This window comes from Onychostruthus taczanowskii, unplaced genomic scaffold (assembly GCF_017590055.1).
Source record: "Onychostruthus taczanowskii isolate IOZ18803 unplaced genomic scaffold, ASM1759005v1 scaffold54, whole genome shotgun sequence".
Classification (NCBI taxonomy): domain Eukaryota; kingdom Metazoa; phylum Chordata; class Aves; order Passeriformes; family Passeridae; genus Onychostruthus; species Onychostruthus taczanowskii.
Window position 1 is genome coordinate 4535641 of NW_024503013.1, and position 23419 is coordinate 4559059.

The following is a 23419-nucleotide window of genomic DNA, read 5'->3' on the forward strand; positions in this document are numbered from 1 at the left end:
CTTGGGCTTGTTTACTCTGTTGCCATTGTTGACCTTTCTCTGTAGACTGCAGTGATTAGAATGCTGACAAAAGTTTGGGGTTGTTTGCCTGCAAAAGTACAATAAAACTTCATTCCATTTGTCTTTCTTTCATTTTTGAACAGGGAAGTGAACTTCTCTGCTGTTTGGTGATTTCCTCTTTATGTAAAAACAACGAGTAGCCTCCAAAAACCCCAACAGCATCTGATACTTCCTTCTGAATTGTTTTTTCAAATGACAGAAATCCCGGTCCTTGTGACCTCAAAGATGAGACAGAGGGTAGCGATACAGTTTGTGCTAGGGATTAAATGTAAAAGCTACTTTTCTGTGTTTGGAACTTCATAGGGAATTGTGCAGTTAAATAATAGGATCTCCCAGGCACCTCTGAAGTTTTGGGTTTTGTTTAATAAGCTGATATTTTGGGAGCTCCTATTCACTTACTGGTTGACTCATTACCTTTTTCAGCTTTGTATCCCTAGACTTGCATGGTGGATACCTCCAAAGAGGTGTTCACAGGTAGTTTGAAAGGATTTCATGTCAGTCACTGGAAGAATACTGCCAGGTTAATGGCAACAGGTCCTGCAGTGGTGGAGTCAGTTTGTCTGACATTAAATGAGCGCCAGTCATCTTCAGTCCACAGTTGCCCACACTTAGAGCCTGAGTGTGGATAAGTCTTCAGTCCAGACCTGGATTCTTTACCTGTAGGTTGGCTTGCTGTAATTCTTTCAAATGCAGGCTTTTGTTCAACTTTATTACATGTACATATCTTCCATTTATTTTTATTACTAAAAATGTAAATGTTTCAAAACTAGTATGTAGTTTTAAACAGCTTTGATTCATGTGCTTTTCCTTGTTTTGAAATGCCTCTAAAAGCTGTTTTGTCTTGTGTAACAACTTAAGAAGTTTTCACAACCTTTGACAACTTTTTAAGTAAGCTCAGGACTTGAAATTTCATTACTTTGTTCCAGGTGAGAAATTAATAATATTAGAACGAAGTGTACTTTCTACAGATTAAGATAAACCTGCAGGGGGAGCTGGGGAGGTCAGGCTCACCTGAAGAGTGTGGAGTTGCTAGCAGGTTCACCTTGTTTCTGAGCAGGGAAGAGGATAGGAAAAAACATACTAGCAGCCAAACTTTTTAATCAATGCATTTTTCTTTAGAACTGCATGGGGTGAGAGTTTTTCAGACACTGCAATTAACTACATATAAATGAGATGAGAGGATATTCAGGGCTTTAAAAAGTGTTCAGTGTCATCTGTGATGCCTGTGTATATCTCCCTCAGGTCCTGCAACACACCAGTCAGCCCATCACTGAATGTTTTGAATATCCCTTCAAATAGCAGCTTCAAACAGCACTGGGTGTCTGCACTAGGCACTTGAATTGCTTTGAGAAGAGGAACAACTTGATCTGGAAACTAATGGGTAAAACTCTGTGACCTAGTTTTGGCAGGAAGGCTGACGTAGGTTATGACTCTCTGCTACGCCCTGCTATAATGACTGGGTGTCCTGATTGATTGATAATGCTGTGCATGTGAGCACTTATGCTCTCCATAGGACTAGTCCTCTAGTCAGGTTTGTCTATAGCACATTGCAAACAACCCTGGCAAAAGGTTAAACCATGGGTAACAGTCCAGTGTTTCACTGGGAGAGGGTCAAGTGACTTCTGTCACTTGTGAAGCAGCTGACCATGCTCACATTTCATTCTGCATCAACTTCCTTCTTTGAAAGCTTTTTCCAGAGCTCTGACCAGGTTAAACAATAAGTAAGTCCCTTCCCCCAGCATCCTGTGCAGCTCTGCTGACTGAGCAGCTCAAGTTCTTGGAATCAGTGTTTCAGCCCCTGGGCTTGTCATGAGGTGACAGCGTGCGTTTGCAAGGCTTAGAGCGTGTGGAGGATGTGAACCTCGGAATCGCTGGACTTTAGTGGTCAGACTTGCTGTGGGATGCAGATAGAAGGATGCATGCAGATAGATTGCATACAATCCTGTGTCCGGAGCACAGCAGTATTCCCAGCTGGAGCACAAACATTTTTTGAAAATAACACAGCAGCTGTGAGGACCATCAATTGAGACTCCCTCAATACTGTCTAGAAAATGCATTTACTTTCTCCACAGGTCCATTCTCATTCCCTCTGCTTCCACATTGCAGCTAAATTCTTAGCCTCTTGAGTTCTCTAGGCAATTTCCAGTCTCTGATGCCCTTCCACTTTGCTTTTGGTAATACTGTCACATTGTTGCTCACATCTTTTTCAACAAAGCATGTTAAGAATGCTATGTAACTCTTTAGCACAAAAATGGAATAGCATGAGTACGTAAGAGCTCTGAACAATGAAGAAAGGTATGAAATATTTACAAAAGGATAATGTTCAAGTTACTGAACATTATCACAGCAACATGATCTTGCTTTAACAGTATGGGCTGCTTTTTTTTTTTTTTAAATAAAAACACAAGTATAGCACTGCATTTCCAGCCTGCCTTGAAGCCTCTGATGCAGAGCCCCATCAAACCAATTAAGCTGGAAGTGCTATGAAGCTATGATTTGGTACTGGAATACAGGCAAAAGGAGCTGCATGAAAAGGAAAGACCTGTGGGATGAAGGCAGAATTCTGCAGCCCTGAGATGTGACTATGAGGTTGATCTTGATGTGTTTGAAGGGCAAAAGTAACATTTATGAAAGCTAACCTAAACTGGTCATGTTCTGTAGTCAGTGAGTGACTCCCCCAGCTTGCAATATTAAATAAAAACACTTTAACATGAAGCACAAACCCATGAATATGAAGGGTAAAATGCTTGCAGAGGGGTTGTGTGGAAGAGCTGCAATAATGAATTCAATGCTGGTGATGGGCTTAAAACGTGACCCTGCAAATGCAATTCCTTGATGTGTCAGCAGAGGGGCTCCTAAGGCAGTCGGAATTAGGAACTGCATTGCTCGGCCACCAGCACTGAAAGGAAACACACACAGTGGACGGACTAGAAACAATTGAATAATCTTTACAAGTATTAGTAAACTCAGTTAAGGAAGGGCTGAATGACCAGAACATCAGCTCCCTTTATAAATCAGTAACAAAGCTGGGGTTTCACTTCCTGTTGGAAAGCAAAGATAAGGTAAAATTCATCAATTGCACTGCCCTTTGTCTAGGTTCCAAACACCTGAAAGGAGGTCTGGTTTTATGTTTGCACTGACACTTCTGAAGTCTTAAGCAATACTTTTGATTTACTGTAGTAATTAGATTACAGAATAAATTAAAAATTATTGAACTAGCAAAAATGAACTAGGTCTGGTATTCTAGCATTTAAAAGTATATATAGTAGATCCTTCTTATCAAATGGTTACAACTGTGGGAATTACAAAACCAGATAACTTAAAAATTCAAACTAATAGTAACTCCAAAGATTTAATTTTATTTGTCTGTACAACAGAGGTGAGACAATCCCAATAACTGAGTTGCACTTAACTATCTTAATTTCTACAAAGTAAGGAATTACAGTTCTATGAAAGAATTGTTTCCATAACTCTTCAAGTCAAATCCAGTACTATTCCATCAAACAAAACAATTAACAAAAAATACAAAAGTTACTTCAGATCACTCTCTCTCCCCTGACCCTCAAATGCAGTAAAAAAATGAAACAGCCCTGTTACCCCCTTTTCAGGTGAGTGGCTAGTAAGATGACTCATGAGTCATGGTTTGCTGTGCCTTGCAAACAGTTTTACTTATTCCATATGAAAAAGGAAAAACCCCCATATAGCCACTTTAACATTGCATGTCGGAATAAACTATTGCTTAAGAAAATAATCAGTTCCAGAGTAGTTACATTTTCCCTGATGAGTTGTTCCCCAGCCCCCAACAGACCTGTGTGCAGTTCCCTCTGTGACTTTCCTCACCTGTCACCATCTCCCCTTGCCCAGCATGAGGGACTGGTGCCAGCAGTAACCAGGACAGTCAAACCCCACACACCAACCCTCCCTCTTCACTGGGGACGGGTCTACAAGTGAAGCCTGAGCAAGACTGAACAATCATTCAGTGACTTAAAGAGACACAGGCCTGTGTTTCCTGATACTTGTCCTAGTTTTCCTTACAGGAGTGTAAGACAGGACACCAACTACTGAAGACAGCAGATTTACCTTAGTGGACCTGCAGAAGTGACATGGGAACAGCACCAACCATCCTGCACAGGACCCCAAAAGCACATGAGCCTTCAGCTAAAGGTGTGCTCAGAGATGCCCCAGTGCCTTCAGCTGGGCTTTTGACCAGAACCCTGTAGATCTGTGCAGCAGGACCAAGTTCTGAAAGCAGCTGTAAAAATGCAGTTTATAGTCTGCTAAAATGCTGTCTTATAGGTTTTCCCTTCTCTATATAACTTTGAATGATTATCAAATGCTGCTAAAACACTGCAGACAGCTTCATAATAATAAAAACCAAGAGCTAAGTGATTGCTACCTTCAAATTAAAGCCAATTTTAGAATTTTTTTAACATTTATAATGGCAAAATTACTTTTCTCCATTTGCATTAAATCTTCAGTTGCATGAGCTTCATTACAGTCTGCTAGAAAAAAAAGCAGCTTTTAGAGAAAAGGGTTATGGATGGGTACTTCCATTCTGTCCATGTTTCCTGCAGCTACTCTCCTTATACAGCCTATTAAGGAAAGCATCTGCAGCTCACTCACAAGCTAATGCCTGACATTTAGAGTACTCATTATCACTTTCTATACAGTTATCTAACCACAACTCCTTTGAAGCCTATTAAAAATTAACTGAGTTGCTCAAAACCTGAAATTTCTACACTAAAGTTCACATCAAACTTCAAAATAAATACAATTTAATACAAAATTTTAGAAAAAAACCCTTGAACTTACTTAGAATTGCACTGATGCAATTGCCTGTGCTAGTAATTAGCTATTTCAGAGAGCTGTGTGTGTACCTTAAAATGACTCAGTATGTGATTTTCTCTAAATCTGGTTACAAGTACTGGAAAAAGAAAATACTGTCTCTACAAAGTGCTGAGTTCCTCTCACAAGACCCAATGTAAAAAATCAGGACGTTTAAAAGCTCAACATTTTGTAGGATAACACCCAATATAATCTTTAAGAAAGAAGCTCTTTCAGAAGATACAACAGGTGTGACATGGTGGGTTTCCAACACTGTCTTCTCTGAAGTCTGCTTTAAATGATGGCATCGTGTTCATCACTGTAACAGAAACACAGTAATTAATGTTCTGCACTACAAGCAACAGTCCCCATGAGAAAGAGCCACCCCAGATGCTGCTGAGAAGGTTATTTTGTGAGCAGAGGACGCCTTGCTAGGAAGGAGTAAGGACACACTGATCTGGGAATTACAGTACTCTCTGAGCCAAGTCTGACATTAGCTGAACAGTTTTGTTTTGTCAACACTCCTCCAGCTTCACTGGCCTCATTAACACCTTGTCTTTCACGTGTCATTCACGTATTCTTACATCAGCTGCTGCTCAGGCCTGTTTACCATATCTGTCTTACCTATAACCAGTAGTGAAGTTAATCAAAGCCACTGCACAAGCTCAGCAGCAAGTCCCCTTTGTTTTGAAGATGCTGTTGATGTGAATTTTACAATACCCATTCACAAACACCACTTTGGGTGAAGGTGCAGCAGGGACTGGCTTCGTTCCATGACCAGTAAGGAGGAGTCAAGATGGAGAGAAAAAAAAGCCTGAACACCAGTATCCCAACATCCCAACACTCTTTAGTGTCATCCATCTCAGTCAAGAAGCTTGTTTTAACTGAGGCGATGTCATTAGCTTCTTGACTGAGATGGATGACACCAAAGAGGTAAAGGAAAAAAAAAAGCAACCTAGTTCTTAAACTAAATGTAGGTGAGTCCTGAAGCCTGGAGTAGAGCTGAGCATAAACAGCAAGTGACATGGTAAGATAAGAAATTGGTAAAGGTAGGAAACTTTGATTAGAATTTGCTATACATTAATGGCAAGGGAGAGGAAAACATGAAAGAATGAACAGAGAAAAAAGAAATCTTGCAAACTGCAGAAACTTTCAATGAAATGTTAACTATTCATGGACTAGCTAAAAGACAAGGATCCTTTTAAAATGAATAGAATTATTTTATATAATTGATCAGAGAAAAAAACACACAGTAGAGAGATAATACTAATGAGGAATGGCAGAAGTGGTGAAAGACAAAACATCAGAGTTAAATCACTTAATGATATTAATATAATGTACATTAAACAAATGTACATTATATTAATAATATATTCTACCCATTTGGTTTTCCTTTTCCCCCTCAAGAAAGTAATAAATGGCCAAGGGACAAGCCCTTGGGAACTTACATGGTTCTGTACTGAATGCCTCTTCTAGAGTGGTAAGTTTTGCATCCAATGTAGAGAATGACTAGGACTCCAAGAGTCAGCACAATGCCACCTACAAAACTGCCCACATCAAATCTGGAGGTTCTGACTACGACAGCTTCTGATTTTGATGTGGCTGAAAAGAAGAAAACAAAAGGCACATTTTACAGAGCTTGCAAAATTATGTTTTGAGGGACTACTCTACATCCTGCCCTCACTACTGATTTATCACCTAAATATCCAATCAGACAAATTTAACCAACATCAACTGACAAGATACAAGCCAAGCACATAAACGTAAGGCTCTGGTTTTAAGTGCCATATTCTAGTGACATGGGCACAGCTGATCCAACTGCTTGCTGTCTCTGAAAGACCAACTGCTCCTTCTCTCCACCTCCCTTTTTTCCCCTCTTCTCTCCCCGCCTTCTACACATGGAGCTCCTGCCCTCCTTAGGCCAGTTCTAGTGTTTTTCATGCCCTCCATGAGCCAATTTAACTCACTAAGGTGGCCTGAAACGAACCCAAGCATAAAAGCTGCTTTCATTCAGATGAGCATACTGAGCCATCCTGCAAGAGGGGGTCTAACAGCCTCTAAGTCCGTCAGGGTAGTGGGAGCAGAACACCTGGTGGCAATGAGCTGTTGGGATTGCTTTACCTTGTCTCATGGAATTGTACCCTCACAGTCCCAAGTGAGATCAGCTCTGCAGCCCGACACAAACATTGACACAGACAACATGGCCTCAGATAAGCCATAGATGTTTCGCTGCTAGAACTGGTTACATCTGCTACAATTCCACCTAAAGACCAGTCTGTGCCCAGTTCTGTTTGTACTTGCTACACACCGTGTTACATGATCAAGTTCTTTTGGCGATACCTTCACCCACCCAATGATGCTTCACTGATATGTGTGCACTCCTGATGTGTTCAAAAGTGCAAGCATAAAGTGATGGGAACACAGCCAAGTGCAAGGGAATTCTGCAGTCACTGTTTTTGTATTACCAGGTACAGTTAAACTGTATTTGACAACTTTTACATAAGGGGTAACTCATGCACAGTCATGCTCTACTGTTAGGGTAACATTCATTACATTGCTAACAGAACTCAGTCTTTTTACCAAGCCAGTAGACATATTTTGAGATACAGGGAGATAAAGGGAGTATTAGAGATGAGTTCAAATAAATTGCAGAAAAGAGAGCTGAACAAACACAGAAGTTGTATTCAAAACCAAGGCTTTCCCCTTTGCACTGCTGATCTCCTTGCTGGTGGCTGCTGGATAACACCACTTGCACTTTTTTTCCTTTCCCTAAATCCGTCAGACTTCTCAGGTTAAGTGAGTTTTAAGTTAAGTGGAGTGCTCAGAGCAACATTATTGTATCCAGCTTAGTAATGAATTCCCACTTTAGTCTTGTTTTTTAGCATGCAAATGCCTTCTATCTTCTTTTTTTTGACACTGCTGTAAACCCAGCTGTTCTACAACCCATGTGAACGTCCATCCAAGCCTTTATGAGCTTCCTGAGCTGCGAACTCACCTGTTACAGAAGCGGAGGAAGTCTTAGAAGGGGTCACCACTGTAACGTTGGCTTGTGGCAATGTGACTGGTGAAGCTGTGGTGGGTGCTGCTGTCTGGTTGGTTTTGGTGGGCTCAGTTGTCAGGATCACAGATGTGGTGGTGCTGTTGGGCTGACTGGTACTGGTCAGATTGGTAGTACTGCTGGACACACCTGGAAATTTTTGGGATACCACGCAGAAAAATTAATGAAAATAAACAACGGCACACTCATTAAGTAAGACCACATTTATCATGCCCAAACAGAATGACAGAGTAACAATGAAAATGCCATTGCATGGTATCCAGGCTTGCATACAGACATATCTTTGGGAAAATCTAACTTCTGATTTCTGGGCCTCAATGTCAAGAATTCTTTAAAGGAAAGGCTATAAAGAAAACCTGGACAACATATGATGCCTTTTAGGTGAGTCAGCTTTTTTTTTTTTGGCAAGAACCCAGTTCCATAGAATCATGCCTAACTGACAAGATGTTAAAATGCAATAAAATTCTGGATCAAGAGTTACTTTTGATTTAAGTGTCTACATTTTCAGGCAACAAAGCTTTTCTTACAAGAACAGGGTTTCCATGAAAACACCACCCTCCAACTTTAGTAATGATTTGATCTTTCATTTGCTTTTGAACAAAACACTAGCACTACTACATAATAAAAATGTTTGAACAAAACACTAGCATATACATTAAAATATACCACAGAGAATTCTAAATTTATGTGGTAAGGATAAAACATGAAAAAATTTCAACCAAAGTAAAAGTACTGCTTAAGTAATTTAGTCTTGCCAAGGTTAAAACAAAGGCTGGAATGCTTTTTCTCAAGTTTCACTGACGTAGTGTCTTTACTTTTACCTTACACTTCCCCTTCCCTCCTCAGAAAACACAAATGAACTGTTCAGAATAAAAATACCATTATACAAAACCCAAGAATAATAGAAATTACTATTTATAGCAAAATCCTTAGAACTTGCATGGAAGGAAGCCAGATAGAATGATTTTAAGACAATTACTTATTTTTCTGAGAAGGAACTAACAAGAAACATGAGTCTATTATGCAACTAAATATTTCTCTAAGCAGACAGTAGTATGCAAATAGCTTTTATGTATGAAAGAATTCTAGAGAGAAACAGCTCCTTTGCAGCTGTCTTGTTCTTCTGTATTGTTTCTATAGCTTCTCACAAGCTGGTCTCATGTTACACCCCTCAAAGCTTTTCAACATGGAATTTCAAATATCTAAATATATCCATTTTTCTTGAAATTGTCTAAAATTAGAAAAATTGGAGGATAGTTTCATCTCAATTCTAGAGTAACCTTGATACTCAATTTCTGCCTTTTGTTTATACAGCATTTAAAATGCTTCTGTAGAACAAAATTGTTGTTGTGTAAAACATGAAGAACTACATAGAAAACTGTGTCTTTGCCAAGATTTAAGTATCACAGCTTCCAGTGCTGATATAAGCATCAAAAACTTTAAAAACTTATCAATATAACAATGTAAACATGCAGAAAGTAACTAGCCTACACAACACTTCTGAGACATTTAGCATTAAAGCTACTGAAATACCAAAAGAGAGGCTCCTTTGTAAATGTTATTTGTTTTCCTGTTCTTTAATGTTGCAACTGTATTGTGCAATAAACCCAGAAAACCATCTGAAATGAGCATTCATTGAGGTGGACCAATTGGAGCACTATATTCATTTGCTTACCTTGTTACAATTATGAAAATTCAGCTCCTCTACGAAGCATGTGTAAAATACATCAGATAAAATTCAGGGCACGTTTTAATACTGACAGGTCAAACTCCCCAAAGGCACAATGATCCATAAATATCAAATGATTCCTCATTGTAGGAAGCAAGCAAGGAAATGTCTACATGGAAACCATCTACAGGTACATGACATGAAACCACACCTGGTAAATACATTCTTAATGTAAGTGATACCAAGAAAGGACCAATGTGGATGCAAGTGTCAAGCAGTCCTCTGTGGGTTGTTTTTGAACTGAGATTTCTAAATGTCAAAGAGCCTTCTGTTTCTGAGCGATACAATGGCTAACTGTTAGAAGCGTAACATTATAAAATGACGTTACACAAAGTTGGTACTCATTCCATGGGTATTAAATTACCCTACAGAACACGTGAGTCATGATGAAAAAAATCCAAACATTTGCATATTACTTTTCCCCCCCTCTCTTTTCTAGTAGCAATCCTTTTTTTTTTTTTTTTTTTACTTAAGATTACAGCCCTTGGTGATGTAACTTTAACAGTATAATCTCTCTAACCTCTAGACTTGTCTTTCATTATGTATTTAGCATCAGTCATTTCAAAACATCATTGGGAGGCTATCTGAGGCAGCTGGAGGATTTGGGAAGCTGACATGAATCCGGCACGAATCTGTTCTTCTCCATCTTTGAAAAATCTTACCTGTACTATTTTACAAACAGAGTGAAGATGAAAGAATAATTGCTAGCAACATCTGTCCTTTTATCTTTTATTTTCCTACTTACTTTTCCCCCAAAAGACCAGCTGGGCTTCATCGAACACTGCACTCAACAAACTCTGACTGCCTGAGTTATTTTTTATTATTTAAAAAGGATGCATGCCAGTAATATAGTTCAGGTTTATGATGCTTTGTTTTTAAGAAACAAGTACTTTACATACCTTGCTACCTGTGTCCAAGTATTAAATAGCTGTGCTATAATCATAAATTAAATATATATATATACATAGCATATAGATAACAATCCTCAGAGCAATAAAGGAGTAGTAGCATGTGCTGCTAACTCAACAAGAATGATCACAAAACTCAAATTGTGTAAGCACTGTGCTAACATGCAAGATTATTATGGAATGCCCTTCCTGAAATAAATACTTTCTCTTGCATGGAAAATGGTTGAATGAAACAGACTTTTGGTTCCTTCAGGAAGAGCTTCCTTCCTCCCAACTCCTCCCCTGAAAAAATAACAGCAGAGACTTTAAGCAAAATTAAGTAAGTACATATACCCACTAGTCTTTAATCTGAAGAGGCTGAGACAGATAATCAAAATTCATGAACATTCTATTAAAATCTATGACATTTCTAACGAGAAAAAAAAAAAGACAAAAGAATGGGAATTGCCAAACCTTGCAAAGCAAGGCACAGCTATCTGTTAGCTTTATCCTGTGCCTAGTACTAAAAGGCTCAGGCCTCTGTTTTAGTGTTATTATCCAAAACTAGTAAAACTCAGAGCTCCCCAAGAAACCTGCAAGGGCTGGAGCAGAAGTCAGAAGGAGCACAGGTTGGGTGAAACACTGTGGCTTCACACACTTAGGGGAATTAAAGAAATCTCCGGACTTTCCAAGTTAGACATGCTTGAACTGCTATACTGCAGGCAATGGAACGAGACACTGCACCACCTGCCTGCTATCAAAAGGAAGGTCTTTGCAAAGACCTTTGGGCTTTTTCTTTCTTCCAGTGATTTTATACTTAAATGAAAATAACAAGAAACTTCTGAGTGTGTTAGCTCAGAGCTTATCTGGAAATTACAGAGACAAAATATGAGTTGTACTAGAAATGAAATGACATAGCTCGGACTTTATGATCAGCATAAAACTCCACAAATACACAAAGCATCTTAAGGAGACACAACATTTCTGCTCTGCTTTCACATGGCTCTTAGCACAAAGGAGCCCCAGTTTCTAGCTTCTCTCAAATGCAATATTCTATCTGTGCATCACAGCCTGAACAACTGCATGACATTAACTCTTATCCAGTCCTTACTAATGCAGTGAAATCTGCGCAAGTTTTTTAGGTTTCCCTTTTTTAACTTACTTACAGTTGTTCTGGCAGGTTGTGAAGGAAATACAGTAGTGCTAGAACAACGAAAACACACTCATGACAAATTGTTCCACTTGACTGATAGTGGCTTAAATGGCACTATTTTGCTATGAGCTCTCTAATGATTATTTTCTATGGTATTAGGTGCCATGAGGTTGTAGTGAGGCGAGTGTCAGTCTCTTCAACCATGTATCAAATGAAAGGACAAGCGGAAATGACTTCAAGTTGTGCCAGGGGATATTAGAAAAAAAAAAGAGTGGTTAGGCATTGGAATAAGTTGCCCAGGGAGCTGGTGGAGTCACCATCCCTGAAAGTGTCCAAGAGAATCCTGGACGTGGCACATGGGGATATGGTTTAGGGGTGATCGTGGTGGTGCTATGCTGACAGCTGATCTTGAAGCTCTCCTCCAACCTTGATGATCCTGCCATTCTGTGAGTCTTAAGTAAAAGGGAGTCCTACTCTTGAAACTCAAGCTCCCAGGATTTCGTTATACCCTAAATCTGTTCATTGTGAAATAACATTACACAGATATGCACTGTTTGCATAACAACCTATTCATCTTTACCTCATGAAAATGGAAGAAGCTTGCTTAAAGATGAAGAATAAACACCAAAAAACCCCAATTTCTTGCAATTCTTCCTTGAAGTTAAATTTTGATTCCTGTATTTAAATGGCAACACAAATATAATTACTGATGAAGTATGGTACCTAAATTTGAGAAACAATATAGCTTCTTTTCAGTGTTGTTTTACATATTGCTTCCCAGCCTTCAAATGGTAACACCTGTCTCAAATACCCACTTTTGATGACCTGTTCTTTAGAATTTGGTATGATCAGGATTAGGTTTGGAACTAACTTCTAGGTTCACAGTAATGAACAGATACATACCTCCTGCAGACGTTGCTGTAGATTGTGTGGATGATGCAGTGGCATTGGGTGAACTGCTATTGTCTTCAGGGGAAAAAAAGGCAGTATGAAAAAGAAAATCAGTATGATTCATTTTAATTTTAACACACTATAATTAAGGTACCCACAACACAATACTGTCCTCAGGGACTGTGCCTGGAGACTACACCTGGGAACACAGCAGAGAGCAGCCCATCCCAAAGCAGATGGTTTTTACTCTTCTGCAAAATGCTTCCAGATCTCAGTGCAGCAAGAACACAGTTAACACTGTATGCACAGCAGTGCCCAAATAGCTTGCATCTAATTCTTTACACATCCTCTGTTTGCTGCCTTCCACTTCTGTGTCATGTTTTCTTCCATTTGCTGTAAAATAGCCATACTGTCACTAATTTTCTTAACTTACTTATGCACTATGAGGGAAAGCAGCTTTGCATTTTTATTCCTCTATTTCAGTTCCATTTCTGTCACCTCATCTTTTCTTCCATTTTGCTGCATCTCTGCTGCAAACTGGGAAGATACTGGGAATATACTGCAGTCAAGAAGGGGCAGGCAGATACTCTGAGAAACATCTAACTGCCTATTTCAGTTCTCCACACAGAAAAAGTCCCAAGAATGTACCTGTTTCCAGACATAAAACACAATCCAGTCTTAGTGTTTTTGTCTTTCCTTTGTTTCACTTCTCCTTTTTCAGTTCTCTTTTTCTTGTCCCACCTTCCTCCTTATGGTCCTCCTTCCTACTTCTAGGCTTCTCAGGCACCCTCCCACTCACTTCTTTCCACATTGCTGCATCCCTCTTTTGTATTTCTCATGGATTAAGTGTCCCTTCCTCCTGGCAAAGATCTACTGGGCTGTCACTGGGAGTGTCACTGCCCATACCTTCCTCCCTTCATTCTGCATTGTTGTGAATGCCCATTCTGTGCTCATTCATTTCTCTGAAGTAAGTCATCTTTTACAGCACCTTCCCACTCTGGCAGGCTTATGTGCCTTGCAGCAGCTCTGCTGCTTTTCAGCATGGCTGAAGAACAAAGCATATAACCTCAGAGATTAAGAGGAGAGCAACAGAGCTACTGCAATCAAGAAGCAGACCTGCACCTATTTCCTCTGAATGGATCTGCTGTTCTTACCACTGGAGAAGTCTAGTCTAAAACTCTTTGCAATCGCATACATTACAAGCAAGGTCAGGTCAAGAAAAAATGCACCAAATTTATAGCTTCATACCAAAAAATGGTATGGGGGGTGTAAATTACAGAGGCCATTAGTTTGCTTTTGGTATAATCACAGCCAAGTAGCCACACTGTGTACTGCACAATCAACCCTTATACAGTCCCTTAACTGGGACATTAAGTTGCAGATTTAATTGCCTTTGAGAAAGGGTCTGTGATTGTACAATTACAAACACATTCTTTCTTGCATATTTTGCCTTTTATCCTAGCGTAAGCCCTGGATATGCCTGGGGTTAAATCTTTTCCACACAGGCCCAACACTGTAACCAGAACACATCTTTCAGTTTTCTCCAGGTTCTAAGTGCTTACTTTGGCAACCCTGGGACAGCTCTGGATGTGGACTGCATGTTCATACAGGTGAAAAGAAGCCACATCTACTGCCTGGAATTTGGGTGTGAGTCAGTATTGCAAATAACACAAGACAGAGTGAGTTAATGAGCAGAGTATTGCTGGCCAACAGCAAATGCGATGACTGAAGTAGTACAGGGCAAAAATGACGAAAATGAAAAAATGTCTTGCCTTTATCTGAAGATCACTGAATTCTAACCTAGCAGACTTCTTGGTTCTCCTTTTAACTGTAAACTGACATTGCCAGGTGTTTCTAGTTCTATACACAACATTTTCCCATTTTACTTCTCTCTCTGTTGCTCTGGGGTACCCAAGGATAAGAGAATTTAATTCAGTTTTACCATTCCCCTTAAACACCTTTAGTTGTCCCAGAATAGGTGTGGCAATCAGAGTATCTCTCTTCTGCCCTACAGCTGCTCACAATTCAATAAAATAAAATAAAGGGCAAATGATTAAAGACAGTTTAAGGCACACAACAATACATACTGCTTTTCTTAATCTACTGAGGAACAGCAACAGAAATGTCAAAAGTATTACCTGGCAACCTACTGCCTGGAATCGGAGTAGTGCTGTTCACATCATCAGAGCCGTCTGTGTATTCATTACCTACATTAGAAAACACAGGAATAGTAAGATCGTTCTAGGTGGAAGAAGAAAAAAAGATAGAGCATCTGCCACTTGCTTTGAGCATATAAATGACTAATTTACCATAGACAGGAGTCAGTCATAATGATGACATAAAAACATGTTAGCACAACAGCCTGCTTCAAGTGCATTAAAAGTGACATCATTTATACTACCCAACCACCAAACGAACTGAAACTCCTCCCATCCTATCTTTTCCATCATCCCCATCCCAAGTTTTCATTTTCCTTGAGATGAAATGAGACCAAAAGAGGCAAAAAATCAGGCACTTTCCTTCAATAACAACATCTGTCCTACGTCACCCACAGCAGAAGAGAAAGAACTTCTCACTTATATCTCTTCCTGTGAAGTGTGGCAGGCCTTTTCAGGCAGATAGATGTTTCTCTGGCCCTAAATGGACAACATGATAACACAATTAGCTCCACTATGGAGTTACATTATCCAGTTTGGGACTAAGGGCATGTTAATGCATCCACCGAGCATTTGGCAGGTGGGGAAATGGGACTGAGAATGACTACACCTCCAAAGAAGTGATAAAATTTAAAGATAAACCAGAGAATGCATAAACTGACATTCACACGCATACAAGAGTGTGTATAAGTTGTGGACTCTGCCTTTGACAAGCAGTTTAGTTTTGATCACCTAATACTGTGTAAAAGACAAGCAAATAACCTGAACTGAGTATCACAGAAATAGGGCATTTTCTTCATGGTTACAAAACCTTAGTCAAGGTCTCAAAATGGTGAAGTTTCCAAATGCAAATGGAAAACAACTCATTGTATCTCATCCCTACAATATCAAGACCAAGGGCAGCACTGCAAAGTATGTTACAATGTTTAATTAGGGAGATTAAAGAAAAACAAAGGATGGGACACTGCTAAACTAAGCTTCCCCAGGGAGGACCCAATCCTGCAAAAACTGTTCTGTATCACAGCAAGTTCCTCCACATTAAACAATGATCTGATTGGGAAAGCTAAGCCACCACAAAACTGACATTACATCCTTCTTCAACAGCACACAATGTTTTTTTCTGCAGAGAATTTTTTTAACCAGAAGAAAGGGTTCAGTATATTACTGGTTGAAAGAGAGGGGCAGGAAATAGAGGTGGAAGTAAAGGCAGGACTGTATTAGTCTAGTTTAGTTATTAGTTTAGTTCAGATCAGCTTGGACTTGAAATAGGTCAAGGACCTTATCCAGCTTAAAAGATGCTTTTTTTTCTTTTCCTTTTGCTTCTTAAACAAACCCAAACACTGGTAAGTTTCTTAGTCTGAATAACATGCATTGGCTTCAGAATACAAATACTCCTTCAATGGGGTTTTGCATAAACATATTCCACTATTGGAATTCCATTATTGGAACACATGGCAGTGAATGGGACAAGGGAGATAAAAGAACATCTTAAAATGATACTATTCCCTAAGTGTTCTCTAGCCTGAGACTGTGCCTTTGAATTTGAAACTGCATATATCACAGCAGTGGCAAGAAGGAGATTTCAAATGGAGGAAGAAAGGACTCCTGGATTAAGCAAGGCAAAAAGCACCACAGCTTTTATGCAGTGTTAGCTCTGACAAGTAGAACCTCTCATCCCAGACCACAAGCTTCACAGTTCAAGTGTCTCAAAGCAAAACAGGGAGGGGTTCTGGCCTTCTCCAGGAAGCAGAAGTGAAATCCACACTGACCCAGGTGTAGACACACATGGCTAGCACAGGAAGGAAGGGGGAGAGAGCCAGCTCTCATAGCTGCAGCATCCTGTGCATGAGCAGAAGCAGAGCTCTTGGGTCACAGCATCAGCTGCAACATCAGGCCTAGGAATGTTAAGCAGAGAAACTCTGTGCTGAGGTTTACTCTCCCTGTGAACCAGAAGAGAGGGGACAGAAAGAAAGGATCTCTTGTTTTCACTTTTCACGATGAAAAGGAACCAAGACAAGGATATACCCAATTTAAAGCTGGATCAGAGCACCACATACTGCAAAAGGACAGAGATGTGGGATCAACATAATTTTTGTCCAACAACCCTGTTCTGCTCTGTTTAAGATCAGGCACAGATACAGCTAAAAAAACCACAGACCTGTGGATGGCTGGGGTGTATCTGAAGGCAAGTGTGTTTCCTGTGAAAGCCCCTGTCAGAATCTGGCATTTTGAGTGCTTTCAGGGCCTCTTGTGGTTTTGCTGCTCTAGTGAGTCAAAAGTCACAAACTGGAGACAATTTGGATATGCAAACTTTCAAAAGGGCAAAATCAGTCCACTTATTCCAGTTTCATAGCTGGAAGTGGGAGACTGAAGATTTGTCCTTGTGTGTTAAACAAATACATACAGGGTGAGTGACAGGAATAGCTCTGATACCTGCTAAGAATGAAAAGGACAGGATGTTAAACGGATTGGATTTTGCCAGGTTCTGCAAAAATAAACAGATTCTTTGGAATCTGTAGTCTCCAGCTTAGACACATACCAAATTACTATTCTTCATAGCTGAACCCTGGTAGAAGGAACCTACACAAATGAATGCCAATAGTCAGTCAACCACCTGCATGCGACAAAGGTCCATTTTTTCACTCCAATAGTCACATAAAAGATAAGTTTATTTCTAAGGACTCACACACTTTATGTCTAGTGTAGCTAAACTTTATGCTGCAGAAAATGCTGGTATATTAAACTCTCATTTTTACTAAGCACAGCTTTACGTATTCATTTTGGAGACATGGCAAAAGTCATACATAAAACTCTCCGGGCATTTTCTCTTTTCAAGCTTAATGCATAGCAGGCACAGTGGGGAGTTTCATGCCCAAATCATTCTGCTGTTGTTGGTTTGAAACGCCAAAAGTACAGAAGCACTGACAATGTGCAGTCCATCAGAAAGATCACCCACTTGCTCAGTAATCTCTCAGGTATCCAGATGAGGAAGAGCTGAGGTGCTGCAACAGTTAAAGCAGAGATCTTAGAGCAATATGAATGTAACCTCTTCTAAGAGAAAATGATACACTAAAATCAAAATATCATGCCTGTTTTCAGGCGTGGAGGATGCTGCTGCTGATTTTTTTTACTGTGAGTAGTTTTGTATACATGTAAGCTCTTGGAAGATGTCACTAGCTATCTTTTCTCAACACAACGGGAAGGGGGTGGGGGCCACTTCCTGACAGGGAAAGGGGATTCCCCTTACTCAGGTACCAGGAAGCCAGATGGATTTTACATAATAGTGGGAAGGATTTTTAGTAAACCATATTATTTTGGTTAAATAACACTTCTTCCACTGACTTGACTAACACATAGAAATAAAACTGTCCAGCAGAGTAAAACAGCAGCATTACATTGAAATAACCAGTCTGCACAAAAATATTAACTGAAGTGAGACACATCTGCCACTTTCACTTTTTGCATATTGGAGTATTTTATGGGGTTCACACTTCCTGCTGTAGTGTTGATTAGATAATCACAAATGTCTGCTGAAATCAACACAAATCTCAGCAGTACTTTCTGGAAGTTTCTAAGTGGACAAAGGTAGGGGGGGAAAAAAAGCTGTTTCAACAGATACATTAAACTGAGCCTTAAAAGGGCACAACTTCTTTCAACATATCCTAACTGAGCTCCGGAGGAAGCTCACATACAGAGGAAGGACTACAACTGAGTTTGAGGAGTTACATGAGAGCACCCCTGCCCCAGGAGACAGCAGTGACTTTATTTTGAGTTAAATCACCACATGCACTCAGGAAGCAGCATGACAGAAGACAGATCAGTGCAATCTCATACCACGTGAAATGACAGGCTATTGTTAAATGGAGGCCGTAAGATCTTAGCAAAGCAACAAACAGGTTACCTGTTAACTCCTTTTAAAAAGAACTTACCCTTCTTTTTGAAAGGGTAACTATAAAGCTGTTTACATTCCTCATTCCATTTTTAAAAAATCAATTTATAATACAACTTCACCAGATTAAACAACAGCATATTAACACTGCTGGACTGAGATTCCCCGGCAGTATTTACAGCAGGTTAATTTTAGTACCCAGCACTTTTTGGCTTCTTTACTTTGGAAAACTGTGTGGCACCGTATGGGACACTTCAGTCTTCCGAAAAGGCAACTCCGACAGCTCAGACCTGTATGTTTCTGGGTTTATTTGAGCGCCTGTCAACGCTGATGCCCTGACTGTGGTGTTCTGAGCACAAGGCTGTGCATTTGCTAGAACCGGCCACTACAGAGGGGCACTGCTGTGAGCGCCTGCCAGCAGCGCGACAAAGCGCAGCGGCTGTGCCATCCGCAGCGCCACATGAGCCCGAAGCCCCTCGCCCCAAGCACAGCCTCAGAGGGAGCAGGGAGCGGCCCTTCCCAGCACGGCCCTGCCGGGGGCTCCCGGGACACTCCAGCTCCCGGGGCGGAGCCGCAGCCAAGCTGCGCCCGTGCATCCCTGCGGGCGTGCGCACCGCAACCCAAACGCGCCTCGGGGGGTTCTTCTAAGGTTGTTGTTTCTGCTTAACAAACATCCCCAGTGTTTCCCCCTCCTCCTCCCCGTTTCTGTCACAGCTCCCGGACACGCCGGCCGGGCCACCTCGGCTCCCGCTCGGGAGCAGAGCGCCAGTGACCGCCGTCCCGTCCCGTCCCGCTGCCGCGCCCCGGGGCGCTGGGGGGTAGCCAGGGCGCAGCCCCGGCCCCGCTCCGGCCGCCAGCGGCGGGACGAGGCCTGGGTGGGCCCAGCAGAGTTGTGGCGGCAGCCGCCAGGCAGAGCGGCTGCGAGGGGCGCAGGGCCAGCACCTCCGCCCGCCCGGCTCGGCTCGGCCCGTCCCCCGCGGGCGCTACTCACGGGTGCCGTGGGCGAGCAGCAGCAGCGCCCACAGAGCGCAGGACGCGCCGCCGAGGAGCCGCATGGCCGCAGACGGGCCGCCGGAGCTCGCCGGGCGCGGTCTGTGCTGCCGGGAGAGGGGCGGGCCGGGGCAGGGCCGCGGGGCGGGGATGGGTACGGCGAGGTGGGCTCCTGTCCCTCTCCTCCTCTCCCAGCTTTTTCCGGCAGGCTGGGCGGCAAAAGGCTGCGGTACCTGTAAGGGGTGGGATGTGTGTGCTTCACCAGGTGCTACAGAGGGGACAGCCGAGTGGTGCTCTGGCGGTCTGTGAGCACCTGTGGAAACAGGGCCGAGCTCCAGGAGCGCCGCCTGCGAGCAGCTCTCACGGCTGGTGATGTCAGGCTGTTTTCCAAATACCATCCAACATCTGCCGGCAGAGCCTCATCTCCGTGGATTTATCTTCCTTGTTAATCGTATCCACATAACCAACCCCTGGATTCACTGCACACGCCTTCCCGAGGTGCCTGAAATTTCCCAATGTGCTTGGAAAATTGTGAAACCGACTACAAAGGCGACAGGGAAAAGTGAAAGGGAACAATTATGTTCAGTTCTTTCAAATTTTTCCTGAGAACTTCTAACATAAAAGTGGTGTTGGGAATTTATTTTTCAAAGGGAATTTGTCACTTTGTTCTTAAGAATGAAAACAATTTGAAAAATATTTATCAGAGGAAATAACTATTTTTAATGTGGATAATTAAGGATCAGCAGCAAAGCCAGAGCAGAATATTTTGCATGTACTACTACACTTATGTTCACTGCAGCACAGCAGTGTTCCCATGTTAAGCCACATATCTGATCCAGAGAGGGTGAAGTGCCTCACCTGGGAGCTCACAGGCAGCTTGTGAAGCTGTACTAGGGTACTGTGTGAAACCTAGCGCACTTCCAGGCAGACATGTGGCAGTCTCAGCAAGAAAGTGGTGAATAGATATTGTGTTCCTCAGGCCCCTCAGTCTGCATTCAGAGAAAATAGCTGCATGCATTATACTTCCAGCATTCTCTTACGCCTTTGTTCTGCAGAGCTTCCTGTGTGGTTTTCATGACTAAGGTACCCAAGGATGTGTATGCACCTTTTTACTGTGGATTTTCTGAGATGATCCTCCAAAGCTTTTCTTTATGATGGCTGTAGTACTAGTACCTCTAGCTAGTCTAATTCCAGAAAAGCTTAGAAATACTAGTAATCTATATGTTACTAAGTGTAAGGGCCTCTGGTTACAGAGGCAAAACTTAGAGTGAAAAAAACAATAGTGATTTATTAAACTAACATGCATTTAGAGGATATATCTCTATATAACATATATCCATATCTTTAACATATCTAAGTCTTTCAGCTCTTGCACAACTCCAGTGAACACAAGGCTTAACCAGACTGGAAACACTTTATTTGGGAATACCCTAATTAACATTGCTTAACTTGTGTATCTGCAGGAAAAGAGTAGTTAAGATAGATGGAACAAAGAGCAGTCATGGGATTGTGGGAGATAGGAGTGTAGCTAACCTAGAAGTGATGAGTTAGCAGGCACTGAGGCACAGTTGCACAGAATCTTTGCTGTGTAAAGGCAGAGGTGCTGGAAGTTCTTGTGTTGATTGCTTTGTGTGGTTTTGTTTCATTTTGGTGTTTGTTGTTCTGTGGAGGTGGATTTCAAAGTGTTGGGGCAGCTGGAAGTTGTTCCTACACTATGAAGGAAACATTCTGGGAAAACTTAGTAGGAGTAATCATGCACTTTTGGTACATGGTGTAAATAATGATTTTCCCATACAGATTCCCACATAAAGATACGACTGGTGAATTTTCCCCCCCCAATTTTTTATGATATCCAGTGGCAGGGAGCAGTGAGAATGAGTGCTGAGGGTAACCACCTGTGCACTTCCACAGGAGCTGAGCAGGGCAAGATGTTGATAGTGACAGGGTCCAACAGCAGCCCCAGTCAAGGTGATGAGCCTGATCCTGGGAGTCCAGCTGGGAAGGAACAGCAGGATAGGCTTAGAAACAAGGCTATGTCATAAATCTAATGTCATTCCAAGGGACATAAGGCTACCAGCTTTGTCAGTCTGGAGTCCCTTTAGCAAAACCAGTCTCTAAATCAGGGCAGCTGGGGACAGGCACAGCTGTGCTGCAGCTCAGGCAGGGACTGAAGGCTCAGGCAAGAGCTGAAATAGATCTGTGGGAGAATGAGCATAGACACGTTCACAGAGGTCACAGGTGAGATTGGTCAGGGCTGGTTGTTACCGGTTTAGGCTTGCCAGAGCACTCCGAGCCCTGACAGGAACTGCCTGAAGGCAGTTCTTTCAGAGGTACAATCTGACCTCTTAGAGGAATGTCCTTGATTGGTAGGAGTTGTTCTTGTGTTGGGGTAGATGTGTAACTCTTAGGACATTCACACAAGGATTATGAATTAAACCCTCAAAACAAAATTATCAAAAACCTAAACACCCTAAACATAAACATCTCAGATCCATTTTATTCATAAAATGGCTTTGGGGAGATGGTAAAGGTGAAACAGAACAGGCCCAGCATAGGATGAGCTCACAAGGATAATCAGTGACCCAGCTTGAAGGAGGAAACACCCAGCTTGAAGAAGGAAAACTATTCACATGGTGAAACCTGGTCCTCAGGAAAGACCTACAAAGGCAAACCTGGGAACCCAAAATGCCAATTCCAGTCGGTATTCAAAACTGTGGACTCAATATTTGATCAGTAAAAGTTTTATTAGCACTGTAGTTTTCTGTACATCCCATCAGCTGGTAACCCATTGTTGTGCCATGAAAGTTCACTTCTTGAATCTCTCATCTCGTAGCTGACGTACTTGATGAGCTGTCTTGCTCTCTTAAGGAATGTTAATTTAAGTTACAACCAGAGCTTGGTGTCTGCTCTGTACAGATCCCACTTTTAAATTAGTTTTTATTCTGTACCCCTAAATGCCTTATTCTAAACATAATAGATGACACTTTGCTTCACATCCCATGTAATTTTTATATTCTTAGATGTTGGAGGTAGAGCAACACTGCTAGCTTACAGCAAAGTATTTCAATCAGGAAAAGACGGGAACATGCAATGGGTTTTGCTGAAATACTAGCAAGGGCAGCTTTAATCCTTGCTTCTTTGCAATGCAAAATTAACACTTGAGCTTTGTAGAAGGAGAGATAAGAAAACAACTTGATCAAAGTGTCAATCTCCTTAATCCAGACCGTTAGCAAATCTGGGATTCGTCATGCTTTTTTTTTTTTTTTTTTTTTTTTTTTTTTTTTTTTTTTTTTTATAAAGTGAGGAATTGAGTTCTAAATTATATTTACACAACCAAAATTAGCCATATTTATTTAAGAAGCAGAGGCCACATGAAGCGTCAGCACCTTACAGTGTTCATTGCTAAAACTATCCTGATTTTCTTACCAATCTGTTGGTTTGGCTTTGCATTATTACAATTTCATCAGCTCAAAAAGAGCTTGAGCCCTAATTCTGGCCTTTGCAGGTCATGCATGACTGCTGGCGTTGCAAGGAGTATTTTGCTCTCTTGTATTTGTACTGGAGCTGAGGCTGGCTTGTGCTCACTGACTTCTTTAAATTTTTGCTTTCAGTATTGATGGTCTTAAAATGCTTTCATCCACTTCAACTGAATCCTTTTTTCCAGGTAGTAATTATGACTGATGTCTTTTAAGCAAATACTGCAGATATGTCTGTTGTTGCTATGAAAATACAAGTGAACTAGGTCCCTGCTGCAATATGCTGCAATGTGAGTCTTCATTTTG

General features: G+C 41.4%; 1 protein-coding gene across 1 annotated transcript; it reads right to left on the bottom strand.

The window, feature by feature from the left end:
- Nucleotides 1-3399: 3399 nt before the first annotated feature.
- TMEM123 (transmembrane protein 123) lies at nt 3400-19755 on the bottom strand. The gene is made up of 6 exons (XM_041417058.1): nt 19639-19755; nt 14741-14809; nt 12615-12677; nt 7880-8071; nt 6333-6486; nt 3400-5203 (listed from the first exon to the last, which is right to left on the bottom strand). The coding sequence occupies exons 1-6, from the start codon at nt 19700-19702 to the stop codon at nt 5179-5181; spliced, it is 567 nt and encodes a 188-aa protein (XP_041272992.1). The 5' UTR covers nt 19703-19755; the 3' UTR covers nt 3400-5178.
- Nucleotides 19756-23419: the final 3664 nt, after the last annotated feature.